The 26,267-nt window shown below is 44.8% G+C and overlaps 1 protein-coding gene across 1 annotated transcript in view; it reads right to left on the minus strand.

Moving 5' to 3' along the window:
* The window catches only part of C5H10orf67 (chromosome 5 C10orf67 homolog), a 180,573-nt gene extending 163,361 nt beyond the window's left edge, over window positions 1-17,212 (minus strand). Inside the window, exon 1 of the mRNA XM_044294761.1 lies at window positions 17,105-17,212. Within this exon, the coding sequence (XP_044150696.1) occupies window positions 17,105-17,199 (95 nt within the window). The 5' untranslated portion in view covers window positions 17,200-17,212. The remainder of the gene's footprint in view (window positions 1-17,104) is intronic.
* Between the last annotated feature and the right edge of the window lie 9,055 nt (window positions 17,213-26,267).

Below are 26,267 nucleotides of genomic sequence, written 5' to 3' on the forward strand. Positions count from 1 at the left end.
AAGGGCTGAATTTCCTTGCTCAGGGGGGGGTAGGAAAAAGCAGGATAAAATTCAGCAAAGAACCTGCGCAAGTCTGCTCCTATTTATTTGCTCAGTGCAAGCAGCTGAGCAGGATTTGCCCTGAAATTCTGCTAGCAAACCTCTGCTGAGCCGAAAATTCCTCATTTACATAGGGGCACACCCACTTTGACTTGCACGGCCTTGCGCCCTCAGCTTTGCCTTAAACAGGAGCAAATTAAATGAACAAACGATTCCTGAATCAGGTGGCAATTTGGCAAAATTGCTCCAGCGCAGAGAAATTCAGCTGAGCGGCTCAGGTGTAAGTAATGGGCAAATCTACCTGAATCTGGGCCAAAATGTGTAAAAAAGGACCTGTGAAATCCGAAAGGTGCTCTTTGGAATATGTGCCCCTTTGCCCACCTTGGCAGCAAAAAAGTGTGACACATCTGGTATCGCCGTACTCAGGAGAAGTTGGGTAATGTGTTTTGGGGTGTCATTTTACATATTCCCATGCTGGGTGAGAGAAATATCTCGGCAAAAGACAACTTTTCCCTTTTTTTTATACAAAGTTGGCATTTGACCAAGATATTTCTCTCACCCAGCATGGGTATATGTAAAATGACACCCCAAAACACATTCCCCAACTTCTCCTGAGTATGGCGATACCACATGTGTGACACTTTTTTGCAGCCTAGATGCGCAAAGGGGCACATATTCCTTTTAGGAGGGCATTTTTAGACATTTGGATCCCAGACTTCTTCTCACGCTTTCGGGCCCCTAACATGCCAGGGCAGTATAAATACCCTACATGTGACCCCATTTTGGAAAGAAGACACCCCAAGGTATTCCGTGAGGGGCATGGCGAGTTCCTAGAATTTTTTTTTTTGGCACAAGTTAGCGGAAATTGATTTTTTTTGTATTTTCTCACAAAGTCTCCCTTTCTGCTAACTTGGGACAAAAATTTCAATCTTTCATGGACTCAATATGCCCCTCACGGAATACCTTGGGGTGTCTTCTTTCCAAAATGGGGTCACATGTGGGGTACTTATACTGCCCTGGCATTTTAGGGGCCCTACAGCGTCAGAAGAAGTCTGGAATATAAATGTCTAAAAAAATTTACGCATTTGGATTCCGTGAGGGGTATGGTGCGTCCATGTGAGATTTTATTTTTTGACACAAGTTAGTGGAATATGAGACTTTGTAAGAAAAAACAAAAACAAACAAAAAATTTCCGCTAACTTCTGCCCAAAAAAAGTCTACATGGAGCCTTACAGGGGGTGATCAATGACAGGGGGGTGATCAGGGAATCTATATGGGGTGATCACCCCCCTGTCATTGATCACACCCCTGTCATTGATCACCCCCCTGTAAGGCTCCATTCAGACATCCGTATGATTTTTTACGGATCCACGGATACATGGATCGGATCCGCAAAACACATGCGGACGTCTGAATAGAGCCTTACAGGGGGGTGATCAATGACAGAGGGGTGATCACCCATATAGACTCCCTGATCACCTTCGTCATTGATCACCCCCCTGTAAGGCTCCATTCAGACGTCCGTATGATTTTTTACGGATCCACGGATACATGGATCGGATCCGCAAAACACATGCGGACGTCTGAATGGAGCCTTACAGGGGGGTGATCAATGACAGAGGGGTGATCACCCATATAGACTCCCTGATCACCTTCGTCATTGATCACCCCCCTGTAAGGCTCCATTCAGACGTCCGCATGTGTTTTGCGGATCCGATCCATGTATCCGTGGATCCGTAAAAAATCATACGGACGTCTGAATGGAGCCTTACAGGGGGGTGATCAATGACAGGGGGTGATCAGGGAGTGTATATGGGGTGATCACCCCCTGTCACTGATCACCCCCCTGTAAGGCTCCATTCAGACGTCCGCATGTGTTTTGCGGATCCGATCCATGTATCCGTGGATCCGTAAAAATCATACGGACGTCTGAATGGAGCCTTACAGGGGGGTGATCAATGACAGGGGGTGATCAGGAAGTCTATATGGGTGATCACCCCTCTGTCATTGATCACCCCCCTGTAAGGCTCCATTCAGACGTACGTATGTGTTTTGCGGATCCGATCCATGTATCCGTGGATCCGTAAAAATCATACGGACGTCTGAATGGAGCCTTACAGGGGGGTGATCAATGACGGAGGTGATCAGGGAGTCTATCTGGGTGATCACTCCTCTGTTTTTGCTCCCCCCCCTGTAAGGCTCCATTCAGACGTCCGCATGTGTTTTGCGGATCCGATCCATGTATCAGTGGATCCGTAAAAATCATACGGACGTCTGAATGGAGCCTTACAGAGGGGGTGATCAATGACAGGGAAGTGATCAGGAAGTCTATATGCGTGATCACCCCCTTGTCATTGATCACCCCCCTGTAAGGCTCCATTCAGACGTCCGTATGCGTTTTGCGGATCCGATCCATGTATCCGTGGATCCGTAAAAATCATACGGACCTCTGAATGGAGCCTTACAGGGGGGTGATCAATGACAGGGGGGTGATCAATGACAGGGGGGTGATCAGGGAGTCTATATGGGCTGATCAGTGGTTTATAAAGGGTTAATAAGTGACAGGGGGGGGTGTAGTGTAGTGTAGTGGTGTTTGGTGCTACTTTAGTGAGCTGCCTGAGTCCTCTGGTGGTCGATCCTAACAAAAGGGACCACCAGAGGACCAGGTAGCAGGTATATTAGACGCTGTTATCAAAACAGCGTCTAATATGCCTGTTAGGGGTTAAAAAAATCACATCTCCAGCCTGCCAGCGAGCGATCGCCGCTGGCAGGCTGGAGATCCACTCGCTTACCTCCCGTTCCTGTGAACGCGCGCGTCTGCGTGCGCGCGTTCACAGGAAATCTCGGCTCACGCGAGATGACGCCTATTGGCGTTAGCGTAGCCTGGGAGAGCCGCCGCGATGACGCCTTTCGGCGTTAGCGTAGCGCTAAGTGGTTAATGAGCACTCTGTCCTCCAGGATGTTAGTATAGGGAGGAGAGGTTGAAAAGACAGAAATCTCACCCACTCTCCTAGCTGAGAAAAAAGCTGTTTTAAAAGATAATGTTTTAATAGATAAATCATGTAGCGGTTCAAAAGGAGGCTCCATCATCCTAGACAAAACTAGATTAAGATCCCACGGGGCAACAGAAAACCTGATTACAGGCTTAATTCTACTGACTGCTTTAAAGAATCGCCTATTCCAAGGATGATTAGCAATGGGGAAATAAAAAAAGCACTCAGAGCAGAGACTTGTACTTCAAGGGTGCTAAGTCTAAGGATTTTATTAAAGAGGACCTTTCACCGATCCTGATATTGTGAACTAAGAATACAGACATGGAGAGCGGCGCCCGGGGATCTCACTGCACTTACTATTATCCCTGGGCGCCGCTCCGTTCTCCTGCTATGCCCTCTGGTATCTTCGTTCACTAAGTTATAGTAGGCAGAGTCTGCCCTTGTTCTGCTGTAGGGCTGGCCAATCGCAGCGCAGAGCTCACAGCCTGGGAGGTTATTTTCTCCCAGGCTGTGAGCTCTGCGCTGCGATTGGCCATCGCTACAGCAGAACAAGGGCAGACCCCGCCTACTATAACTTAGTGGCCAGAGATACCGTAGGGCATAGCAGGAGAACGGAGCGGTGCCCAGGGATAATAGTAAGTGCAGTGAGATCCCCGGGCGCCGCTCTCCATGTCTGTATACTTAGTTCACAATGTCAGGACCGGTGAAAGGTCCTCTTTAAGACCTTCTTGAAGGAAATCCAGAACCTTAGGCATAGGAGGAGGGTTCAAATGATCAACCGGGGTCCTAGTGAACCTTAAGAAAGTCTTCCAGACTCTAAGGTAAATGGTGGCGGTTACTTCCTAACGACAAGAGAAAAGGGTGGAAATAACCTTATTGGATAGGCCCCTATGCTCTTAGATTTCCCCGTCAAATACCAGGCTGCCAGATGAAGGTTCTATACCTCCGATGAAAGACAGGCTGAAACAACAGATTCTGCCTGTCCGGAAGAATCCTGGATCTGACAGACAGTTTCCTCAGCCAAGTGAACTAGGTTCTTCTCGGACAGAAAGGTGCAATTAGAACGAGCCTCGTCTGTTCCTGCCTCAGCTTCTGCAATACCCTTGGTAGAAGTCTTATAAGAGGAAAGACATACCGAAGCTGATCCGGCCAAAGAAGGAAGAAAGTGTCTATCCCTAACGGAAAGTCTCTTGGATTAAGGGAAAAGACGAGACTACATTTTTTGTTTTGCTTGGTTGCAAAAAGTTCTACCTGAGGACGACCCCAAAGCAGAACTATCTGATTGAAGACCTCATGATTCAAACACCATTCTCCTTGAACCAAATGGTTTCTGCTTAGGTAATCCGCTACCTTGTTTTCTGTTCCTTTTAGATGGGAATCCTGGCTTTCTGTTTGACTCCATACCCCCTACAGAAACCCCCACTGACAAAATGCTCCCCACCCTCGGACTGGCATCTGTGGCTTTGGTTACTTGTTCCTGAAGAACCCATAGGAAGCCCTGAGTCAGATTTGAAGTCTCTAGCCAACAGGTTAAGGACTGTATCACCCGAGGGGTGAGAGGAAGAGATGCATCCAGCGGGGACAATGACCCCTGCCATTCTTTTAGGTTCTGAAGTGTCCTGGAGCGAAACAGGGACCAACCTACAGCTAGTATTGTGGAGGTCATTCTGCCTAGTACCGCCATCCCTTGCCTGATAGCCTCAAAGGATCGAACTATCAGAACTTGCACGTCTTTTCTTAACCGGGTTATCTTATGCTAAGGGAGGATGCACCGCAGATTCACAGAATCTAGGATCGTCCCTAGAAAAATACATTCTTGGGAGGGGGTCAAGATTGACTTTTCCCAGTTCATTTGCCATCCGAGATTTACTAGAATGTTTACCACTTCTAGAAGATGAGAGGTTAGAAGATCTATAGAATCTGCCACCACCAGAATATCGTCCAAGTAAGGAATAACGAGAATGTCCTTTTCCTTTATGTGGGCCATAACCTCTGCCAATAATTTTGTAAAAAGCCTCGGGGCCTGGGATATTCTAAATGGAAGTGCTCTGTATTGTAAATGATGAACCCGTCCTTCCATAGACACTGCTACTCTGAGGTATTTTTTAAAATCAACATGAATTGGGATGTGATAGTAGGCATCCTTTATGTCTATGGTAGCCATTACACAGTCTTTGAAAAGATGTTTTATAGCAGACTGTACGGATTCCATTATGAACTTTTTGTATTTGAGGTACTAATTTAAAGGGGTTGCCTGGGTTCAGAGCTGAACACAATCATACCCATATTTTCACCCAGGAAGCCCCCCTGATGCTAGCATTGGAGCATCTCATGATCCGATGCGCTCCCTTGCCCTGCGCTAGATTGCGCAGGGCACGGGCTCTTTTGTTTACAACAACACACTGCCGGGCAGAAGCTTCCGCCTGGCAGTGTGTTCTGTGACGTCACCGGCTCAGATGGGCATGCTTTAGCGCTGCCCTAGCCGTTTTACTGGCTAGGGCAGCGCTAAAGCCCGCCCATCACTGCCGGTAACATCACCGGGATTTCCTGGCAGCTCCATGGAGAGCACGGTTCATCACCGGAACTCCTGAAAATGCATTTGCCCTGCGCGATTTTGATTTTTTTTGTGACCCAGATCACTAAACATTATATCTTGAATGGATTTCTGTTCTCTGGATTCATCCACCTTCATCGTGGCTCTAATAGTTTTGAGCAGAGAATCCATATCCTCAGGGGAAAATAAAGGTCTACCTGTGGATTGTTCATCTGAGGAAGAGCTTGAGTTATCTAGGATTTCTCCTTGCTCATTCTCGTTGGAAGATTCGGCATCGGATATGACTTTAGAGTGACCCTGCTTGCCCGCAGCCGAGGAAGGGAGGCATTTCTTAAAACATTTTGATAGAATCAGAAACTTCAGATTTAACAATGTCTTTGATATTCTGAAGTAGTGATAGGGATTACTCCTCTACCACCTTAACGCAATGCTGACATAACAATTTAGCCCAGGAAGGAGAGAATTTTTTCTAGCATACAGCACACTCTCTTCCTTTAATTTTAGCGGTGGCTTTCCTAGGGCTCTCTTTGTTATTCTAAAATAAAATAAGAGAATAAGTCCCATTAGATACTGAGGGAGGAATAAAAGGTGGGGATTGACCCCCTTACCCCACCAGGAATACCGGTCTGCCATCATGACCCTCCTGGACATCAGCACGCTGACTGCTCTCCTCCTTCATACTTCCAGATAAGGATAGAGTGTTGTCCATAGGCTGTCACCACCAGGCATCTGAGAAGCTCCTTTGTTTTGCTTTCAGTTCCTCATCTCGTTAGCCTCTCTCAGCTGTCATGTAGTTGTACTGATTGCATCCCTTTAAATTCCTCCCCATAGTGCATCAGTTTGCGGTTTATATTACTTCCTGGAGTGTGTGTGCATGCTGATCCTACTTCCCAGCCTTCTACAAGATAAGTGTTGTGCATTCATTTGTGTTTTTCTGTTTGCTGGATCCCAGGTGACCCTGACTCCCTCCGTATCTAGTGTAGGGAGCCGGAGGTCGTGTCCCCTCACTATTGTAGGGTGTTCAGGTGTTATACAGTCGAGGTACGAGGATATGCGATCATCTACCATTGGGATTTTTGCATAGGCTGAGCAGTAAGGGAGAGAGCCAGGTCTTTTGCAGGGGTCTCCCTTTTTGTTCCTTAGTTTTGGATCCAGTGAGTCATATATTCAATTTGTGTTGTCTTGTTTCCTGTACACATTCCGTGACATAGGCACATCCACGGATGCCTGCAGGCTGGCAGAGATCCTTTTGACCGCGCGCTGATAAGGTTTAAAACCCACCGGTCGGGTCCCTGCCGGCATCCCCATGCAGCCCCTTATGGAAGAAGGATGTTTCTCCCTCATTTCCAGAACGCTGGCCACCGGAACCACATGCGTTCCAAATACTGGAAGTTGAGTAACGCAACTTCCGGTTCACGCATGAAGCGTGCTCAGAAAAACTCAGCCCTCCCCCCGCCTCTGTAAGCTACTAGAGGCCAGGAGGATTACCTCCAAGTAACACAGGGACTGCCCAGGAATGCCGGCTCGACATGGAACAGTCCGAGACCCAGAAGGATGGCCCCAGGCTTAGCGGGCAGCTCCTAGTGGAGTCTTACGCCGCACCAGGTAACCCCTGAAACCTGAAACACATGCGGGGTTCCTGCAGCCTAATCTTTAGCTCTCCACTATAGGTCCTATCCATAGGGCAGGAAACAGGAACTGGTGCTACAGGGGCAGAGCCCCTCCTTAAGAGCTCTCCACGAAAGTTCCTGTTACCTGTCCTGGATGGAGGCGGTCTCTCAAGGGTGCTGTCATGGACGTAGGGGAAATACAGGGGGTCATTTATTATACTTAAAATACGCCTATGTTAGATATATTTCAGGCGCAGATGGCTGCGTAGAAAAGGTCTAAATGTCAGACAGATGGGAAGCCGTCTTACATTTAGTACTGGCGCTGGATGCGCTGAAGTTATGGAGAAGCTTGCGCCTCCTTCATAACTTTGGTGGATCCTCCGCCAGATATGGGGCTTTTTTAAGACTGGCGTCTAAAACGCTAGTCTTAATAAATGTGCCCCATGGTTTTCTATTGAAGTGAACACCCATTGGTTAAAAAAAAAAAAAAAAGTGAAAAAAATGCACTTAGTTCAACATATTCCTTTTTTATGTTTATATTTCCTGACTGTAGATTTTTTATTCTATTTTCTATGCAAGATTAAGGGGATAGTTCTCTTACCTCAGTTAATATTAAAGGGAGGGATTGTTTACCCCCTGGAGACCTTTAGGCAGACCCCCCCCAGCGTGGCTGGACCTGCGTAGGCAATCATACTTACCTGATCCCCTTAACTGGGTGATGCATGGGGGACACGTCACCGCCGCAGCCAGCCAGTGACCCCTGCCAAACCGAATGCTGATGCAGGGAGACCAGCCATTTACAGCGGCCGGCAGAGAGTGAAGGTCGTGATCAGGTCTGGCCACGCTGGAAGGTCTGTCCAAAAGGCATCTGGAGTGAACAACCTGTTTAAAGAGCTTATGTCACCAGGATCAAATTTATTAAAGGAGGCATACTGCCTGCTGGTGTTGATCCTGCTGTTTAAAATAATACCTGTCCTGTGAAAGTCAATAGAAAAGACACTCGGATTACTGCAAAATGTATTTACCTTCGTATTTCACATACAGGTACAAAACCTCACAAAACTCCAAGTCAGTGACGGCAAGCCCATAGACAGTTTAAACTATAATGGACATAACTGACGGAGGTAGGGCCAAGCGCAAATCGCGCTACCGCAATGTTTTAGGGGCTTTCCCCTTCATCAGGCCAAAAATGTGAAAATCAGTTGTAGTGAGGACTTCAGTGCTCCGAGGGGCAGAGCCTAGCCTCTCTGTGCACCTCACTTTTCTAGTTCTGACCACACAACCCAGTGTAGCTAAACCCTCACTTGCATAAATAATAAAAGTATTTTTTCTCAGGAACCAATTTTCACGAGACAGGTGTAACGGACAGTGGTAGTGGACCCACTGTGCCATCTAAACAATTTGACTTTGGGCTATACCTAAGGGAATTGTCCTGGCGGTTCCCTGGTATTCACAGTTTAACCCCTGTACAGGGATCTAGACTCGCTGCAGGGAAACAACCAGGCCGCTACCCATGGGGGTCAGAGACACCAGTGCGAAGCACCAAGGGATCAGGCAAAAGATGTAGTCTGAATATGGTCCAAGATTGAGGCAGGCTGAGTACATGCACAATCCAGATAGCAATTCCATGATCAGGGCAGGCGGCATGGAGCAGAATCGGTAGTTAGACAAGGTACGGTACATGGGTAAACGAAATCACACCTTCGCTGGTTACTAGACACCAGAAAACCCAACGCTCAGGCAAGGAGGTGGAACGCCAGCCCAGCTAAATAGGAAGGCTGATCAGCACCTTAGTCAGAAGGTGGAGAGAGAGCAAAAGGGAAGAATTAACGCCAGCAGCGCTGTAAGGAAGTCCATCAAGAACAGTCCCAATACAAACAAGGTGAATGGAGCAATGCCTGTGCCTGCCCTGGAAAGCAGCACAGCGGCAGATATGGTCCGCCAGCCTAACAACAGGCATCATTTAATCAGTGGGATCCACCCTAAGACAGGATATGTTGAATAAGGCCTCATGCACACGACCGTTCCGTTTTTTGCTGTCCGCAAACCGCGGATCCGCAAAAAACGGAAGCCGCCCGTGTGCCTTCCTCAATTTGCGGAACGGAACGGGCGGCCCATTGTAGAAATGCCTATTCTTGTCTGCAAAACGGACGAGAATAGGACATGTTATATTTTTTTTGCGGGGCCACGGAACTCAGCAAGTGCTGTCCACATCTTTTGCAGCCCCATTGAATTGAATGGGTCCACACCCGAGCAGCAAAAACTGCGGCCTGCCTGGATGCGGACCCGAACAACGGTCGTGTGCATGAGGCCATAATAGGATTGATCCTGCTTACAGATGCGCTTTAACCCAGCAGTTTTTAGATTTTTCATTCCGGATCCATAACTTTTTTCTGTTCACATAGCCGTATGAGGTGTACTTTCTAAGAGCACCACTTACTATTACATATGATGTAGTGGGAAGCTGGAGAAAAATTTCCAAATGACCTTGAGTTGGGAAAATATGTAATTCCGCCATACTTTTATCCGTTTCGATTTTATCTTCATTCACTGGGTCAGTACTATTACGGAGTTACCACATTTATATAGTTTTTCTTGTGTTTTTTGATACTTAAAAAAAAAACTTTGAAAAAAATGTCTTCTTTGCACTGCCATATTCTGCCCTCCATAGCCTTTTTATATCCACGGATGCCTATGAAGCTGTGTTTGGGCTCAATCTTTGCAGGCCAACCTGTAGTTTTTATTAATACCATTTCGGAGTGTTATGACTATTTGGTCCCTTTTTAATGTTTTTGGGAGGTGAAGCAACAAAAAAGGGTAAATTGGCATCTCGATTTTTTTCCCCCATTACGTCATTCACTGTACAGGATAAATATTTTTATTTTTTATTTTTTTAATAGTCTGGGCATTTTGGGACCTGGTGATGACAATCATATTATTTTTTTTTACTGTTTTTAATTATTTTTAATAAAGGGAATACAAATTTTAATATTTTTGAAAACTTTTTTGGACTTGTTTTTACACTTTTTTAACCCCTTCTACCCCGGGCCAGTTTTCACCTTCCTGCACAGGCCATTTTTTGCAAATCTGACATGTGTCACTTTATGTGGTAATAACTTTGGAACGCTTTTATTTATTCAAGCCTTTCTGAGATTTTTTTGTCGTGACACATTGTACTTCATGATAGTCATAAATTTGAGTCACTATATTTCCCCTTTATTTATGATAAAATCCCAAATTTACCAAAAATTTTTAAAAATTAGCAATTTTCTAAATTTCTATTAATCTACATAGTAACATAGTACATAAGGCTGAAAAAAGACATTTGTCCATCCAGTTCGGCCTGTCATCCTGCAAGTTGATCCAGAGGAAGGCAAAAAACCCCTGTGAGGTAGAAGCCAATTTTCCTCACTTTAGGGGAATAAAAATTCCTTCCCGACTCCAATCAGGCAATCAGAATAACTCCCTGGATCAACGATCTCTCTCTAGTAGCTATAGCCTGTAATATTATTACCCTCCAGAAATACATCCAGGCCCCTCTTGAATTCCTTTATTGTACTCACCATCACCACCTCCTCAGGCAGAGAGCTCCGTAGTCTCACTGCTCTTACCGTAAAGAATCCTCTTCTATGTTTGTGTACAAACCTTCTTTCCTCCAGACGCAGAGGATGTCCCCTCGTCACAGTCACCGTCCTGGGAATGAATAGATGATGGGAGAGATCTCTGTACTGACCCCTGATATATTTATACATATTAATTAGATCTCCTCTCAGTCGTCTTTTTTCTAAAGTGAATAACCCTAATTTTGATAATCTTTCAGGGTACTGTAGTCCACCCATTCCAGTTATTACTTTAGTTGCCCTCCTCTGGACCCTCTCCAGCTCTGCTATGTCTGCCTTGTTTACAGGAGCCCAGAACTGTACACAGTACTCCATGTGTGGTCTGACTAGTGATTTGTAAAGTGGTAGGACTATGTTCTCATCACGGGCATCTATGCCCCTTTTGATGCAACCCATTATCTTATTGGCCTTGGCAGCAGCTGCTTGACACTGGTTTTTGCAGCTTAGTTTGCTGTTTATTAAAATTCCTAGATCTTTTTCCATGTCAGTGTTACCGAGTGTTTTACCATTTAATAAGTACGGGTGACTTGCATTATTCCTTCCCATGTGCATAACTTTACATTTGTCAGTGTTAAAGGGAACCTGTCACCGGTATTTTGTGTATAGAGCTGAGGACATGGGTTGCTAGATGGCCGCTAGCACGTCCGCAATACCCAGTCCCTATAGCTCTGTGTGCTTTTATTGTGCCAAAAAAATGATTTGATACATATGCAAATTAACCCGAGATGAGTCCTGTCCCTGACTCATCTCACATACAGGACTCATCTCAGGTTAATTTGCATATGTATCAAATAGGTTTTTTTACACAATAAAAGCACACAGAGCTATGGGGACTGGGTATTGCGGATGTGCTAGGGGCCATCTAGCAGCCCATGTCCTCAGCTCTATACACAAAATCCAGGTGACAGGTTCCCTTTAAACCTCATCTGCCACTTATCTGCCCAAGCCTCCAATCTATCCAGATCCCTCTGTAGCAGTATAGTGTCCTCTTCAGTGTTAATTACTTTACACAGTCTAGTGTCATCTGCGAAAATTGATATTTTACTATGCAAGCCTTCTACAAGATCATTAATAAATATATTGAAGAGAATAGGGCCCAATACTGACCCCTGAGGTACCCCACTAGTGACAGTGACCCAATCTGAGTGTGTACCGTTAATAACCACCCTCTGTTTTCTATCATTGAGCCAGTTACTTACCCACTTACAGACGTTTTCTCCCAGTCGGAGCATTCTCATTTTATATACTAACCTTTTATGTGGTACAGTGTCAAATGCTTTGGAGAAGTCCAGATACACGACATCCATTGATTCGCCGCTGTCAAGTCTAGAACTTACCTCCTCATAGAAACTGATTAAATTTGTTTGACATGACCGATCCCTCATGAAGCCATGCTGATATGGCGTTATTTGCTTATTTCCGTTAAGATGCTCTAACATAGCATCCCTCAGAAAACCTTCAAACAGTTTACCCACAACAGATGTTAAACTTACCAGCCTATAGTTTCCAGGCTCTGTTTTTGGACCCTTTTTGAATATTGGCACCACATTTGCCATGCGCCAATTCTGTGGGACATTCCCTGTCAGTATAGAGTCTGCAAATATCAGAAATAAGGGTCTGGCTATGACATTACTTAATTCCCCTAGGATACGGGGGTGTATGCCATCCGGTCCTGGCGATTTGTCTATTTTAATCTTTTTAAGTCGCTGTTGTACTTCTTCCTGGGTCAGACAGGACACTTTTAATGGGGAATTTATTTTTACATTCGGCATGTCATCTGACAGTTTATTTTCCTCAGTGAATACATTGGAGAAAAAAATATTTAACAGCTTTGCTTTCTCCTCGTCGCTCTCTGCGACTCCCCCCTCATTACTCTTTAACGGGCCGACACCTTCAGATTTATACTTTTTAACATTTACCGTATTTTTCGCCGTATAAGACGCACTTTTTCCCCCCCAAAAGTGGGGGGAAAATAGCAGTGCGTCTTATACGGCGAATGTAGCTGATTTTGCCCAGTTTTCAATGATACACCCGCCGCGATGCCGTGCGGCGGGTGTATCAGCTGTGAGGGAGGAGGGGCTGGGGGCGGCATCTGCATTAATAATGACAGCGGGGCCCGTGCAGTGACTATTCTACTACACGGGCCCCGCTTACTGTATAATCATATCTCTCTAATAGTTAATTGTTGTATGCATGTAATCGCATAATGAGTGCTGTGTATTACCGTACTTAAAACTAGAAGCGCTCGCCGTTCGGAGCAGAGAGGAGGCAGGAGGCAGGCCGGGAGGACGGGCACTTGCAGCGTGAGTCATACGTCACGCGCCTGCACCGCCCACTTATGAATGAAGCAGGCGGCGCAGGCGCGTGACGTATGACTCACGTTGCAAGCGCCCGTCCTCCCGGCCTGCCTCCTGCCTCCTCTCTGCTCCGAACGGCGAGCGCTTCTAGTTTTAAGTACGGTAATACACAGCACTCATTATGCGATTACATGCATACAACAATTAACTATTAGAGAGATATGATTATACAGTAAGCGGGGCCCGTGTAGTAGAATAGTCACTGCACGGGCCCCGCTGTCATTATTAAAGCAGATGCGACCCCCACCCCCTGTATTGAGGGTCATTCACTACTACAGGGACACTTATGGAGGGGATCTGTGGATGACACATAGCATAAGATGCTATATATGTGTCATCCACAGATCCCCCCCATAACTGTCATACACAGATCCTCATCCTCATAACAGTGCCATTCAGAGAGGATCCCCCATAAGTGTCACCCACAGATCCCCCATAAGTGTCACCCACAGATCCCCCATAAGTGTCACCCACAGATCCCCCATAAGTGTCACCCACAGATCCCCCATAACAGTGCGTCACCCACAGATCCCCCATAACAGTGCGTCACCCACAGATCCCCCATAACAGTGCGTCACCCACAGATCCCCCATAACAGTGCGTCACCCACAGATCCCCCATAACTGTGCGTCACCCACAGATCCCCCATAACTGTGCGTCACCCACAGATCCCCCATAACTGTGCGTCACCCACAGATCCCCCATAACTGTGCGTCACCCACAGATCCCCCATAACAGTGCGTCACCCACAGATCCCCCATAACAGTGCGTCACCCACAGATCCCCCATAACAGTGCGTCACCCACAGATCCCCCATAACAGTGCGTCACCCACAGATCCCCCAGAACAGTGCGTCACCCACAGATCCCCCATAACTGTGCGTCACCCACAGATCCCCCATAACAGTGCGTCACCCACAGATCCCCCAGAACAGTGCGTCACCCACAGACCACAATTAGTTCAAAACCCACCAAAAGTGCACCTTTTGGTTCAAAATATTTTTTTTCTTATTTTCCTCCTCAAAAACCTAGGTGCGTCTTATAGGCCGGTGCGTCTTATACGGCGAAAAATACGGTATATAATTGAAGAACATTTTAGTGTTAGTTTTACTCTCTTTGGCAATTAATCTCTCAGTCTCTAGTTTGGCCGCTTTTATTTGTTTTTTACATGTTCTATTTTTTTCCTTATATTTTTTCAGTGCTTCCGTGCTGCCCTCCTGTTTTAGTGTTTTATATGCTTTCTTTTTGTCATTTATTGCTTTCTTTACAGTTCTGTTTATCCACATTGGTTTCTTTTTGTTCCTTAACCTTTTATTCCCATACGGTATGTACCTCTCACAATGAGATTTTAGGATGCTTTTAAAGATATCCCATTTTGTGGCTGTATTTTTATTTGTGAGGACTTTATCCCATTTAGTTAGGCCTATAGCCTCTCTTAGTTGGCTAAATTTAGCTTTTTTGAAGTCTGGTATTTTTGTTCCTCCCTGTAGAAACGCTCTTTTGAATGATAATTGGAAGGTTATTACTTTATGGTCACTATTTCCCAGGTGTCCCCCAACCTGCACGTCTGTTGTTCTGTCAGGCCTATTGGTTAATACTAAGTCCAGTATGGCCATCCCTCTAGTCGGGTCCTGAACCAGTTGGGAGAGGTAATTGTCTTTGGTTATTGCCAAGAACCTGTTTCCTTTATGAGATATACAAGTTTCAGTTTCCCAGTCTATATCTGGGTAGTTGAAGTCCCCCATAATAACCACCTCATTATGATTTGCCGCCTCGTCTATCTCGTTTAGTAGTCTATCTGCTTTTAAAATATGAAGTGATACCTCATAAAATAGTTATTACTTAACATTCCCCATACATCTACTTTATGTTTGCATCATTTTATTTTTTTAGGCGTTAGAAGGCTTAGAATTTTACCAAACATGCAGATTTTTCTCATGCGAGTGCAAAACGCATTACAATGTTTTGCACTCGCGCAGAAAAATCGTGCATGTTCCCGCAACGCACCCGCACCTTTTCCCGCAACGCCCGTCTGAAAGAGGCCTAAGTGTCTTACACTGAGTAATACACTAAGGGCTCGTTCACACGTGTGCTGCCCATTGCTGCATTTGCGGATCCGCAATACACGGGCACTGTTCCGTGTGCATTCCGCATCACGGATGCAGACCCATTAACTTCAATGGGTCTGCAAATCTGGAGATGCGGAATGGAAGCATGGAACGGAACACTACGGAGGGCTTCCTAGGGTTCCGTTCCTTGCCTCTGCACGATAAAAAGATAGAACATGCTCAAGTGAATGGGTCCACGATCCCCATGCGGCTGGGCCACGGTCGGTGCGGTCCACAGCATGGGCACGGGCTTCACGCGGTCGTGTGAACGAGCCCTAAAAAGTTGCCTAGGAGCCCGGCCTGGATCTCCTCGGCCCCCGTAGAAGGCAGGTCCTGATGTCGTGCAAGGCATTGGGCAGCCTCTGCACGGCATCGAGCTGCCTTGTCACCCATTGGGTCCCTGCCACAGCAGCATGGGGACCCGATGGGCTTCCTCACCCGCCGCAAACCCCTTCTATGCCGCAGTCAGCGCTGACTGCAGCAAAGAAGGGATTACTATGCCGGCATCGGCTTTTACAGCAATGTCGTCGGATACAGCAGGCGCCCGGCTATCTGTGACTGCTGGGCCCCTGCAGTGATCGGATGCGCACCACTCAGGTGTCCGCCCGATCACCATGACGTAATAGTACGTCCAAATGCGGGAAGTCACTTGCTGCCATGATGTACTATTACCTCTTGTGTCGGAAAGGGGTTAAAGTCCCCCTAGGGACTGCACTTTAACATTGTGGCCTATGGGGACCATTTATCAAACTGGAGTAAAGTAGAACTGTCTTTAGTTGCCCATAGCAACCAATCAGATTCCACCTTTCATTTTTGACTGCTCCTTTGGAAAATGAAAGGTGGGATCTGATTGGTTTCCTATGGGCAACTAATCCAGTTCTACTTTACATCAGCTTGATAAATGAGCCCCTATGTTCCTACAGGCAGGGCTCGTAGGAGCTTAGCTGTGGCATGCCTGGGAACCTTCATAAGGCCAAAGGCTTCCACAGCAATCAAATGGCTCCCTCGATCTTGGCGCTGGGGAGCCCTTTGAGTGCAGTGCTCCAGGGTTTCACTGCTCAGATGCGGTGGTCACAATTGACTTTGGCATCTGAGGAGTTAAATGTCTATGATTGGCATTATCGCCAATCACGGACATTGCCATCCGGGAGCTACGAGACTTTTCTAGACACTCCAGTGTGTTTGTCCACTAGTGTTTTCTTCATGGTGTTTTTCACTATTGAGAAAGTTTTGGTGAAACAACTGGAAAATTAGCAGAGCTCCAGCATGCTGCATTTAATAGAAGACAAGAAAGACACTCCCTGCCCTCACCAAGTCACCCTTTTCAGAAAGTATCAGAGAGGCGTAAAAACGTCACTAGCGACATTTTGTCGTGACAGCGTTTAAAAAGACGCAACCATGGCATTTGGCACTTTTTTTTCCAACAGAAAACTGGCGCAGGGAGATAATAAATCTGCCCGAGTGGGACAAAAAAGTAAAAATAAAACGAAAAAAATCTTCCTGTAAAAAAAAAAAAACTGCGCGGTCCGCACAGGGTTGAATCCTCCGGTCACTGACCACCAGGTTCCCCTCTGTGACAACCACATGTGGCGGTCATGCTGCGACTGTAAAACGCGCCACCGAAGTTGCAGACAGTCACATGCTTTACCTATGGTAACCTAGCAACATGTCAAGTTGTCACCTCTACTAATGCATCATGTGACCCAAAGTGGGGTCTGTACATAATGGCAAACCCAGTCTCCAGGGGGCATGCTGGGAGTTGTAGTTGGCTTCTCCACAGGTGACAGTAACACTGGTGTGGTCCAGGACCGCAGCCACCGTTACCTGAACTCGATCTCCTGGACATAAGCCTGCACCGCCAGGTCCTGCTCCTCTGAGCCGGGCAGAGCCGCTAGCTCCGAGCTTCCCCGGGTCTCCATATTCACATGCAGCGTGATCGGCGTCCGTATCCATGACAACCAGGCAGACCTCCGTCAGGGGACGTCACTTCCGGTTCAGAAGCGCCGCACGCGGCCATCTTTGGAGTGGGCAATGGCGCCTTAGATGTTCCTTATTGGAATAGTGCAGCCGCTGAGCTAAAGTTTCTTCATGATCTCACCCTTTAAATAAAAGTCACAAACAGTTACTCATGCCGTACATCTCATGCTTCCATATGCCTGTTTCTGGGACGTTTAGGTCACAAACAATATAGCCTTGACCACTGTGGTCACCCATCTTTCACATCTGCTGCAGCACTATCATTTAGGAACAAGGCAGATTCGCACTAGTGTTATGCCATTCCGTTATAGGTTCCGTTATAACGGAATTGTGAGAGACGGAATGCGAAACGGAAGCCTTTAGGAGGCATTCTGTTTTTATCCGTCCTAATAGGGGACCTACTAAAAGGAATGACAGAGTGGAATGCCCATAGACTTTAACAGGAAAGTGGAATGCCCATAGAGAATAATGGAAATGTTATATTTGAATGGGAGACAAAACATTTGACATCTCTGATAAATATTTAGCAGACATACTCTCCAAACTCGGTGGGATTATTTTAAATTAAGATTAAGTGGGATTATCATTGGTTTCTATGGAATGACAAGCGGAATGACAGAATGGAATGCCCATAGAGAATAATGGACCAGAGTGGAATGCCCATAGAGAATAATGGACCAGAGTGGAATGCCCATAGAGAATAATGGACCAGAGTGGAATGCCCATAGAGAATAATGGACCAGAGTGGAATGCCCATAGAGAATAATGGAAATGTAATATTTGAATTAGAGACAAAACCATTTGACATATCTAATAATTATTTAGCAGGCTTACTCTCCAAGTTCAGTGGGATTATTTAATGTTCAGATTAAGTGGAATTATCACAGTTTTCTGCAGAATGACGAGGGTGAAAGACACAAAGGAATGCCCATAGACTATAATGGGAAGTAAACTCTGAGCTCATTTGCAGGTAAATCTGTGTTATGTAGGACATTAACATGATAATCCCACTTAATATAAATTTTAAATAATCCCACTGAACTTGAAGAGTAAACCTGCTACAGATTTATTTGATATGTTGAATGGTTCAGGCACCAAATCAAGTTTTACTTCCCATTATAGCCTATGGGCATTCCATCACCTTTGCATTCCATGGAAAACGGTTATAATCCAAGGTAATTTTAATTTTACAATATGCTACTCTACCCAGGGAACACTTGGGGTAAAGGTTAATGTCCTACAAAACACAGATTTACCTGCAAATGAGCTCATAGTTTACTTTCCATTATAGTCTATGGGCATTCTATTGTGTCATTCACCCTCGTCATTCTGCAGAAAACAGTGATAATTTCACGTAATCTGAACATTAAATAATCCCACTGAACGTGGAGAGTAAAAGCCTGCTAAATAATTATTAGATATGTCAAATGGTTTTGTCTCTAATTCCCAAATATTACATCTCCATTATTCTCTATGGGCATTCCATTCTGTCATTCCTCTTGTCATTCCATAGAAACCAATGATAATCCCACTTAATCTTAATTTAAAATAATCCTGAGTTTGGAGAGTATGTCTGCTAAATATTTATTAGAGATGTCAAATGTTTTTTTCTCTCATTCAAATATTACATTTCCGTTATTCTCTATGGGCATTCCAGTTTCCTGTTAAAATCTATGGGCATTCCTTTGTGTTATTCACCCTCGTCATTCTGCAGAAAACAGTGATAATTCCACTTAATCTCAACATTAAATAATCCCACTGAACTTGGAGAGTAAGCCTGCTAAATAATTATTAGATATGTCAAATGGTTTTGTCTCTAATTCGAATATTACATTTCCATTATTCTCTATGGGCATTCCACTCTGGTCCATTATTCTCTATGGGCATTCCACTCTGGTCCATTATTCTCTATGGGCATTCCACTCTGGTCCATTATTCTCTATGGGCATTCCACTCTGGTCCATTATTCTCTATGGGCATTCCATTCTGTCATTCCTTTTAGTAGGTCCCCATAATAGAAGTCTATGGGCAGCATAACGTATCCGTCAACAGGACTTTGTTTTCCATCCTGCATAACGGAAACCAGATGAATCCGTTATGCTTGTCCATAGACTTCTATTATGACTGATAAAAATGTAATGCCTCTTAAAGGCGTCCGTTTCACATTGCGTCTTACGAATTCCGTTATGTTCCGTTAAAACTCTGTTACAATGTAACCTATAATGGAATACCTTAACGCAAGTGGTAAGCAGCTGGCAGGTGAAGCTGCGTTAATTTCTTTCAAAGAAGCGCTGCATCAGTATATTTACATAAAAGATCACATCACTTTTGGTGCTTACACCATCCCTGGAAAGCAGCCACCCATGTAGGACCATTTTCGTTCTTTTCTCCCCATATTCCAAGCCCACAAGCGATAGCTTTTTTAATTTTCCATTCACATAGACACATGACTGAGGACTTATTTTTTGCGGGATAAGTTGTATGTTTTAATGGCACCATTTAATTTACCATGTCTTCTATTGGAAAACAGGAAAAAAATTCTTTGTGGGGTGAAATTGAAAATAAACCCACAATTCTGACAAGATTTTTGAGTTTTTCGGCATTGACTGTTCGCTAAAAATGACATGACGTCCTTATTCTGTGGGTCAATATGATTACGTTGCGGCAGTGTGTTCGGTGATGTCACCGGCTCTGATGGGCGGGCTTTAGTTTTTTTTTTATTTACAGCGTACCTCATGGAAGAAAAGTATATAGAGTTTTTACTAGTCCAGACGTTTTTGGATGTGGCGATACCTGATATGTGTATTTATATATATAAAATTGGGAAAGGGGGTAAATTAAATTTTTTATATTTTGTTTTTTTACTCAGTAACTTATAGCCATCTTAGGGGACTAGAACCTGTGATTGTCTGATCTTTTGTCCCATAGACCATAATAGAGAGCTATTACAGTCTATGGAAATTTGGCATTTGCCTGCTGAGCTGTGCCTCTTGCACAGCTTTACAGGCAGTTTACAATGACAGGCCTGTGAAGCTTTAGCAGTCTCCAGGCTGTCATGGTAACCGATCGGAGCCCTGCAATTTCACTGTTGAGGCTGTGATCGGAAGGTAGAGGGAGCCCCTTCCCCCTGCCTAAGGGCTCATGCACACGACCATATGTATTTTACGGTCCGCAAAAAATATGGATGACGTCTATGTGCAATCTGTATTTTGCAGAACGAAACAGCTGGCCCCTAATAGAACAGTCCTATCCTTGTCCATAATGTTCTATTTTTTTGGCTGAACTGACATACAGAAACGGAACGCGCCTAGAGTAACTTCAGTTTTTTATTTGTGGACCCATTGAAATGAATGGTTCCGCATATGGCCCACAAAAAAAACGTGTGCATGAGCCCTTACTCCACAGATACAGCGATCGCTATTGGACATGGCACCTGAGAGGATAAATGACCAGGTTTCGCATTACATTTATTAGGGCTCCTCTTTCGCTGGCAGCTCTCTTCTGCTCTGCCTCTCTGTGGCACCACATGCTGTTCAAATTGCGGCTAAAACCCACGACAGTCGCACAAAATCGAACTTGAATGCATGTTGCAGTGTGACACCATCAGCTATTATTACAAAAAATGTCGTTGTGTAGCCCTAGCCAAAGCAGTTGGGCTTTTAAAGGGGTTATCCAAGATTTAAAAAAACATGGCTGCTGTTTGTTAAAAACAGTACCACCCCTCTCCAAGAGCTTTGGAGGGTTCTGGGAATCTAGTTTTTAAATGGGTTTTCTGAAAGTTTTACATGGATGACCTCTCCTCTGGATAGGTTATCAGTATCTGATCGAAGGGGGTCCGACACCCAGGGCCCCCACCGATCAGCTGTTTGAGAATACACTGGCTCTTGCAGTAGCCAGCTGTCCCTAGGCCATGTGATGTCACATTCATTGGTCACATGGCCCAGGCGCAGCTCACTCTCATAGAGATGAATGGGGCTGAGCGCGATACCAAGTACTGCCGCTATACAATGTACGGCGCTGTGCTTGATGAGCAGAAAGAAGGCCGCGGTGCTACTGTGAGCGCCGGAGCCTTCTCAAACAGCTAATGAGCGGAGTTCCCGGGTGTCGGACCCCCACCGATAAGGTACTGATGACCTATCCAGAGAATAGGTCATCAGAATAAAACTTCCGTAAAAACCCCTTTAAGGTCAAAGCATAGGGTCCACCACTATGTATTAAAAAGGTTTTCCAAATAAAACTTATTCTCTGTAAACTAAAAGGTTATGTAACTTTGACTCACCCTCTATGAGACAATCCATTTAAAATATGCATACATTAGTATGTGGAATGTCCCTTTAAAGCCCTGTATTTGATACCATCTCCCGGGCACTGTCTTACTTGGCTTTATGAATCAGATCCCACAAGCTCTATGATCTCTAAATAGAATGTTTTCCAATCATGAAATGTCACCCTGGACTGAAAGGCATACCAAGCATTCTGGAAGTCTTGCAGGTCAGATGCCTGCTGGGAACCAACACGTAACCGAGGAGTCATTTCCAGTATATGCCAGTGACTGTCTTAGATAGCTGATGGGAGACGTCATGAGATTATCTGAATTGCTGCATAAGGTTTCCATGGATGATCATGCTGGAATAAGTTTAGGGACTATGTAGACAGCTGTGTCATACAGGGCCCTCGCTCCTCCTGTACCAGTTTGTCTCCCAGTAAGTTCATGTTTATTTGTACTGGAATTGCTTGTTTTTATGATTTATTCATGTCATTTCCAACCCTCTGTATATCATATGTACAACGCTATAAAATGTGCCACATATACTTTTATGAGTCTCTGCTGTGGTCCTTTTATAACAAATGGCTCCATTGCAAGTGTGGACATGACCTAAAGCACTAACCTATTTATTCCTTAACCCCTTAAGGACCGAGGACGTACCGGTACGCCCCATTTCCCGAGTCCTTAAGGACCGAGGACGTACCGGTACGTCCTGACTTAAAATCAGAATTCCGGCGCCGCGGGGGTTAATCGGAACGGGATTTCGGCTGAAATCATTCAGCCGGCATCCCGTAACAATGCAGGGGGGGGGGGGTCATTTGATCCCCCCCCCCCCGTGTCGGCGATCGCAGCAAACCGCAGGTCAATTCTTGCTGCGCTTTTTGCAGTTTCTGATCGGACCGCGGGGATCAGAAACTTCAGAGTGCCTAAAATCAAGATTTCACCTTCCCCCTGCACGATTTGATGGCGGCGGGTGGTGCAGGGGGGGGTGTCGCAGGCGGTGGGGGCGTTGCGGGAGGTGCGGCAGGCGGGATCGCGATCCCCCGCCCGCCTCCCCTTGAATAATCGTTGGTTTCTAGTGGATATACCAGGGTGCCAGCACATTGCTGGCACCCTGGTATAAACGGCTGACATCGTTGATGTGATGTCAGCCATTTAACCCTTTCCATACAGCGGTCCGTATGGACCGCTGTATGGAAAAGGTTAACAGTGCAGGGAGCTCCCTCCCTCTCCGATCGGGGGGCTGCTGTGCCTTTGCAGCCCCCCCGATGGAGAGAGAGAGAGCCCCCAGGCAGCCCCCCGAGAGCCCCGTCCTTACCCTTCCCTGTCTGCGAAGTTGTGGCAGACGGGGAAGGTTCCCATGGCAACAGGACGCCTGCTCAGGCGTCCTGCTGTCCATGGTGCTGAACAGATCTATGCTGAAAGCGTAAGCGTCAGTGTAAGTAAAATACAGTGCAGAACCCTATATAGGTTCTGTACTGTATTATACAGACATCAGACCCACTGGATCTTCAAGAACCAAGTGGGTCTGGGTCAAAAAAATAAAAAAAAAGTGAAAAAAAGTTAAGATAAAAAAAAAAACATTTATCACTGAATAAAAATTAAAAAAATAAAATACACTACACATATTAGGTATCGCCGCGTCCGTAACGACCTGATCTATAAAACGGTCATGTTACTTTCCCCGCACGGTGAACGCCATTAAAAAAAAAAAAAAAAAAACTATGAGAAAATTGAATTTTTGCCCACCTTACTTCCCAAAAAAGGTAATAAAAGTGATCAAAAAAGTCGCATGTACGCCAAAATAGTACCAATCAAACAGTCATCTCATCCCGCAAAAAATGAGACCCTACTCAAGATAATCGCCCAAAAACTGAAAAAACTATGGCTCTTAGACTATGGAAACACTAAAACATGATTTTTTTTGTTTCAAAAATGAAATCATTGTGTAAAACTTACATAAATAAAAATAAAGTATACATATTAGGTATCGCCACGTCCGTATCGACCGGCTCTATAAAAATATCACATGACCTAACCCCTCAGATGACCACCGTAAAAAAAAAAAAAAAAAGTGATGTAAAAAAAGCTATTTTTTGCCATCTTACGTCACAAAAAGTGTAATAGCAAGCGATCAAAAAGTCATATGCACCCCAAAATAGTGCCAATCAAACCGTCATCTCATCCCGCAAAAAATTAGACCCTACTCAAGATAATCGCCCAAAAACTGAAAAAACTATGGCTCTTAGACTATGGAGACACTAAACAATTTTTTGGTTTAAAAAAAAAGTTATTGTATAAAACTTACATAAATAAAAAAAAATTGTATACATATTAGGTATCGCCGCGTCCGTGACAACCTGCTCTATAAAATTACCACATGATCTAACCTGTCAGATGAATGTTGTAAATAACAAAAAAAAAAAACGTGCCAAAAAAGCTATTTCTTGTTACCTTGCCGCACAAAAAGTGTAATATAGAGCAATAAAAAATCATATGTACCCTAAACTAGTACCAACAATACTGCCACCCTATTCCGTACTTTCTAAAATGGGGTCACTTTTTGGAGTTTCTACTCTAGGGGTGCATCAGGGGGGCTTCAAATGAGACATGGTGTCAAAAAAACAGTCCAGCAAAATCTGCCTTCCAAAAACCGTATGGCATTCCTTTCCTTCTGCGCCCTGCCGTGTGCCCGTACAGCAGTTTACGACCACATATGGGGTGTTTCTGTAAACTACCGAATCAGGGCCATAAATAATGAGTTTTGTTTGGCTGTAACCCTTGCTTTGTAACTGGAAAAAAAAAATTAAAATGGAAAATCTGCCAAAAAAGTGAAATTTTGAAATTGTATCTCTATTTTCCATTAAATCTTGTGCAACACCTAAAGGGTTAACGAAGTTTGTAAAATCAGTTTTGAATACCTTGAGGGGTGTAGTTTCTTAGATGGGGTCACTTTTATGGAGTTTCTACTCTAGGGGTGCATCAGGGGGCTTCAAATGGGACATGGTGTAAAAAAAAACAGTCCAGTAAAATCTGGCTTCCAAAAACCATACGGCGCACCTTTCACTCTACGCCCCGCTGTCTGGCCGTACAGTAGTTTACAGACACATATTGGGTGTTTCTGTAAACAGCAGAGTCAGGGCAATAAAGATACAGTCTTGTTTGGCTGTTAACCCTTGATTTGTTAGTGGAAAAAATGGGTTAAAATGGAAAATTAGGCAAAAAAATGAAATTCTCAAATTTCATCCCCATTTGCCAATAACTCTTGTGCAACACCTAAAGGGTTAACAGAGTTTGTAAAATCAGTTTTGAATACCTTGAGGGGTGTAGTTTATAGAATGGGGTCATTTTTGGGCGGTTTCTATTATGTAAGCCTCGCAAAGTGACTTCAGAGCTGTAGTGGTCCCTAAAAATTGGGTTTTTGTAAATTTCTGAAAAATTTCAAGATTTGCTTCTAAACTTCTAAGCCTTGTAACATCCCCAAAAAATAAATATCATTCCCAAAATAATTCAAACATGAAGTAGACATATGGGGAATGTTAAGTCATCACAATTTTTGGGGGTATTACTATGTATTACAGAAGTAGAGAAACTGAAACTTTGAAATTTGCTAATTTTTCAAAATTTTTGGTAAATTAGGTATTTTATTATGCAAAAAAATTAATTTTTTTGACTTTATTTTACCAGTGTCATGAAGTACAATATGTGACGAAAAAACAATCTCAGAATGGCCTGGAAAAGTCAAAGTGTTTTAAAGTTATCAGCACTTAAAGTGACACTGGTCAGATTTGCAAAAAATGGCCTGGTCCTTAAGGTGAAAATGAGCCTGGTCCTTAAGGGGTTAAAGGGGTTGTCCGGGTTCAGAGCTGAACCCGGACAAACCACCATATTCACCCAGGCAGCCCCCTGACTTGAGCATCAGAGCAGTTCATGCTCCGATGCTCTCCTTTGCCCTGCGCGATTTAGCTAAATCGCGCAGGGCAAAGGCTCTTTTGTTTATAATAACACACTGCCGCCCGGCAGTGTGTTCGGTGACGTCACCGACTCTGATGGGCGGGCTTTAGTGCTGCCCTAGCAGTTTTACTGGCTAGAGCAGCGCTAGATCCCGCCCATCAGTGTCGGTGACGTCACCAGGCTCCCTGAGCAGCCGGAAGAAGAGGCTTCAGCCCGCCTGCAAGAGACCCGGTACGTCACTGAGTATAAGAAAACAGTCACTTCCGGCTAAGAATTTCCTATATGAAAACGGGGCTTCAGAAATATGTGGCAATGGTAGGACATGGATGTAGATAATATGTATATCACTCTAGTACTATTACACCAATGTCCCCAATCCCGGATAACCCCAATAAGGTGAAACTCCTGGCAAATTTTTCATGATTATACAACCTAGAAAAAAATTGTGCACCAGCCCAAATATCTAAAAATATGTAGTTTATTAACGCATCATTAAAATCACATAATTAAAAAATTTGACACATTACAAAAAGGACGCATACCCCAAGGAAATATATTTTCAGAAGTAACACATGATTATACAATATATCAAGTACCTGATTTACATATAAATTATACATGGGTACAATTAGTACAACGGAGCTGCTAGGGTAATTAACCTATTAACTTTTGTCACTTTAGGCCAGGGGTGCACAACCTGCGGCCCCACGGAGCCAAGGTTTGCGGCCCCTGTCCTGCTGGACAGAAACACAGCTGATCATGCGATCAGCTGTGTTTCTTCCTGGAGCG

This window comes from Bufo gargarizans, chromosome 5 (assembly GCF_014858855.1).
Source record: "Bufo gargarizans isolate SCDJY-AF-19 chromosome 5, ASM1485885v1, whole genome shotgun sequence".
NCBI classification, from domain to species: Eukaryota; Metazoa; Chordata; class Amphibia; order Anura; family Bufonidae; genus Bufo; species Bufo gargarizans.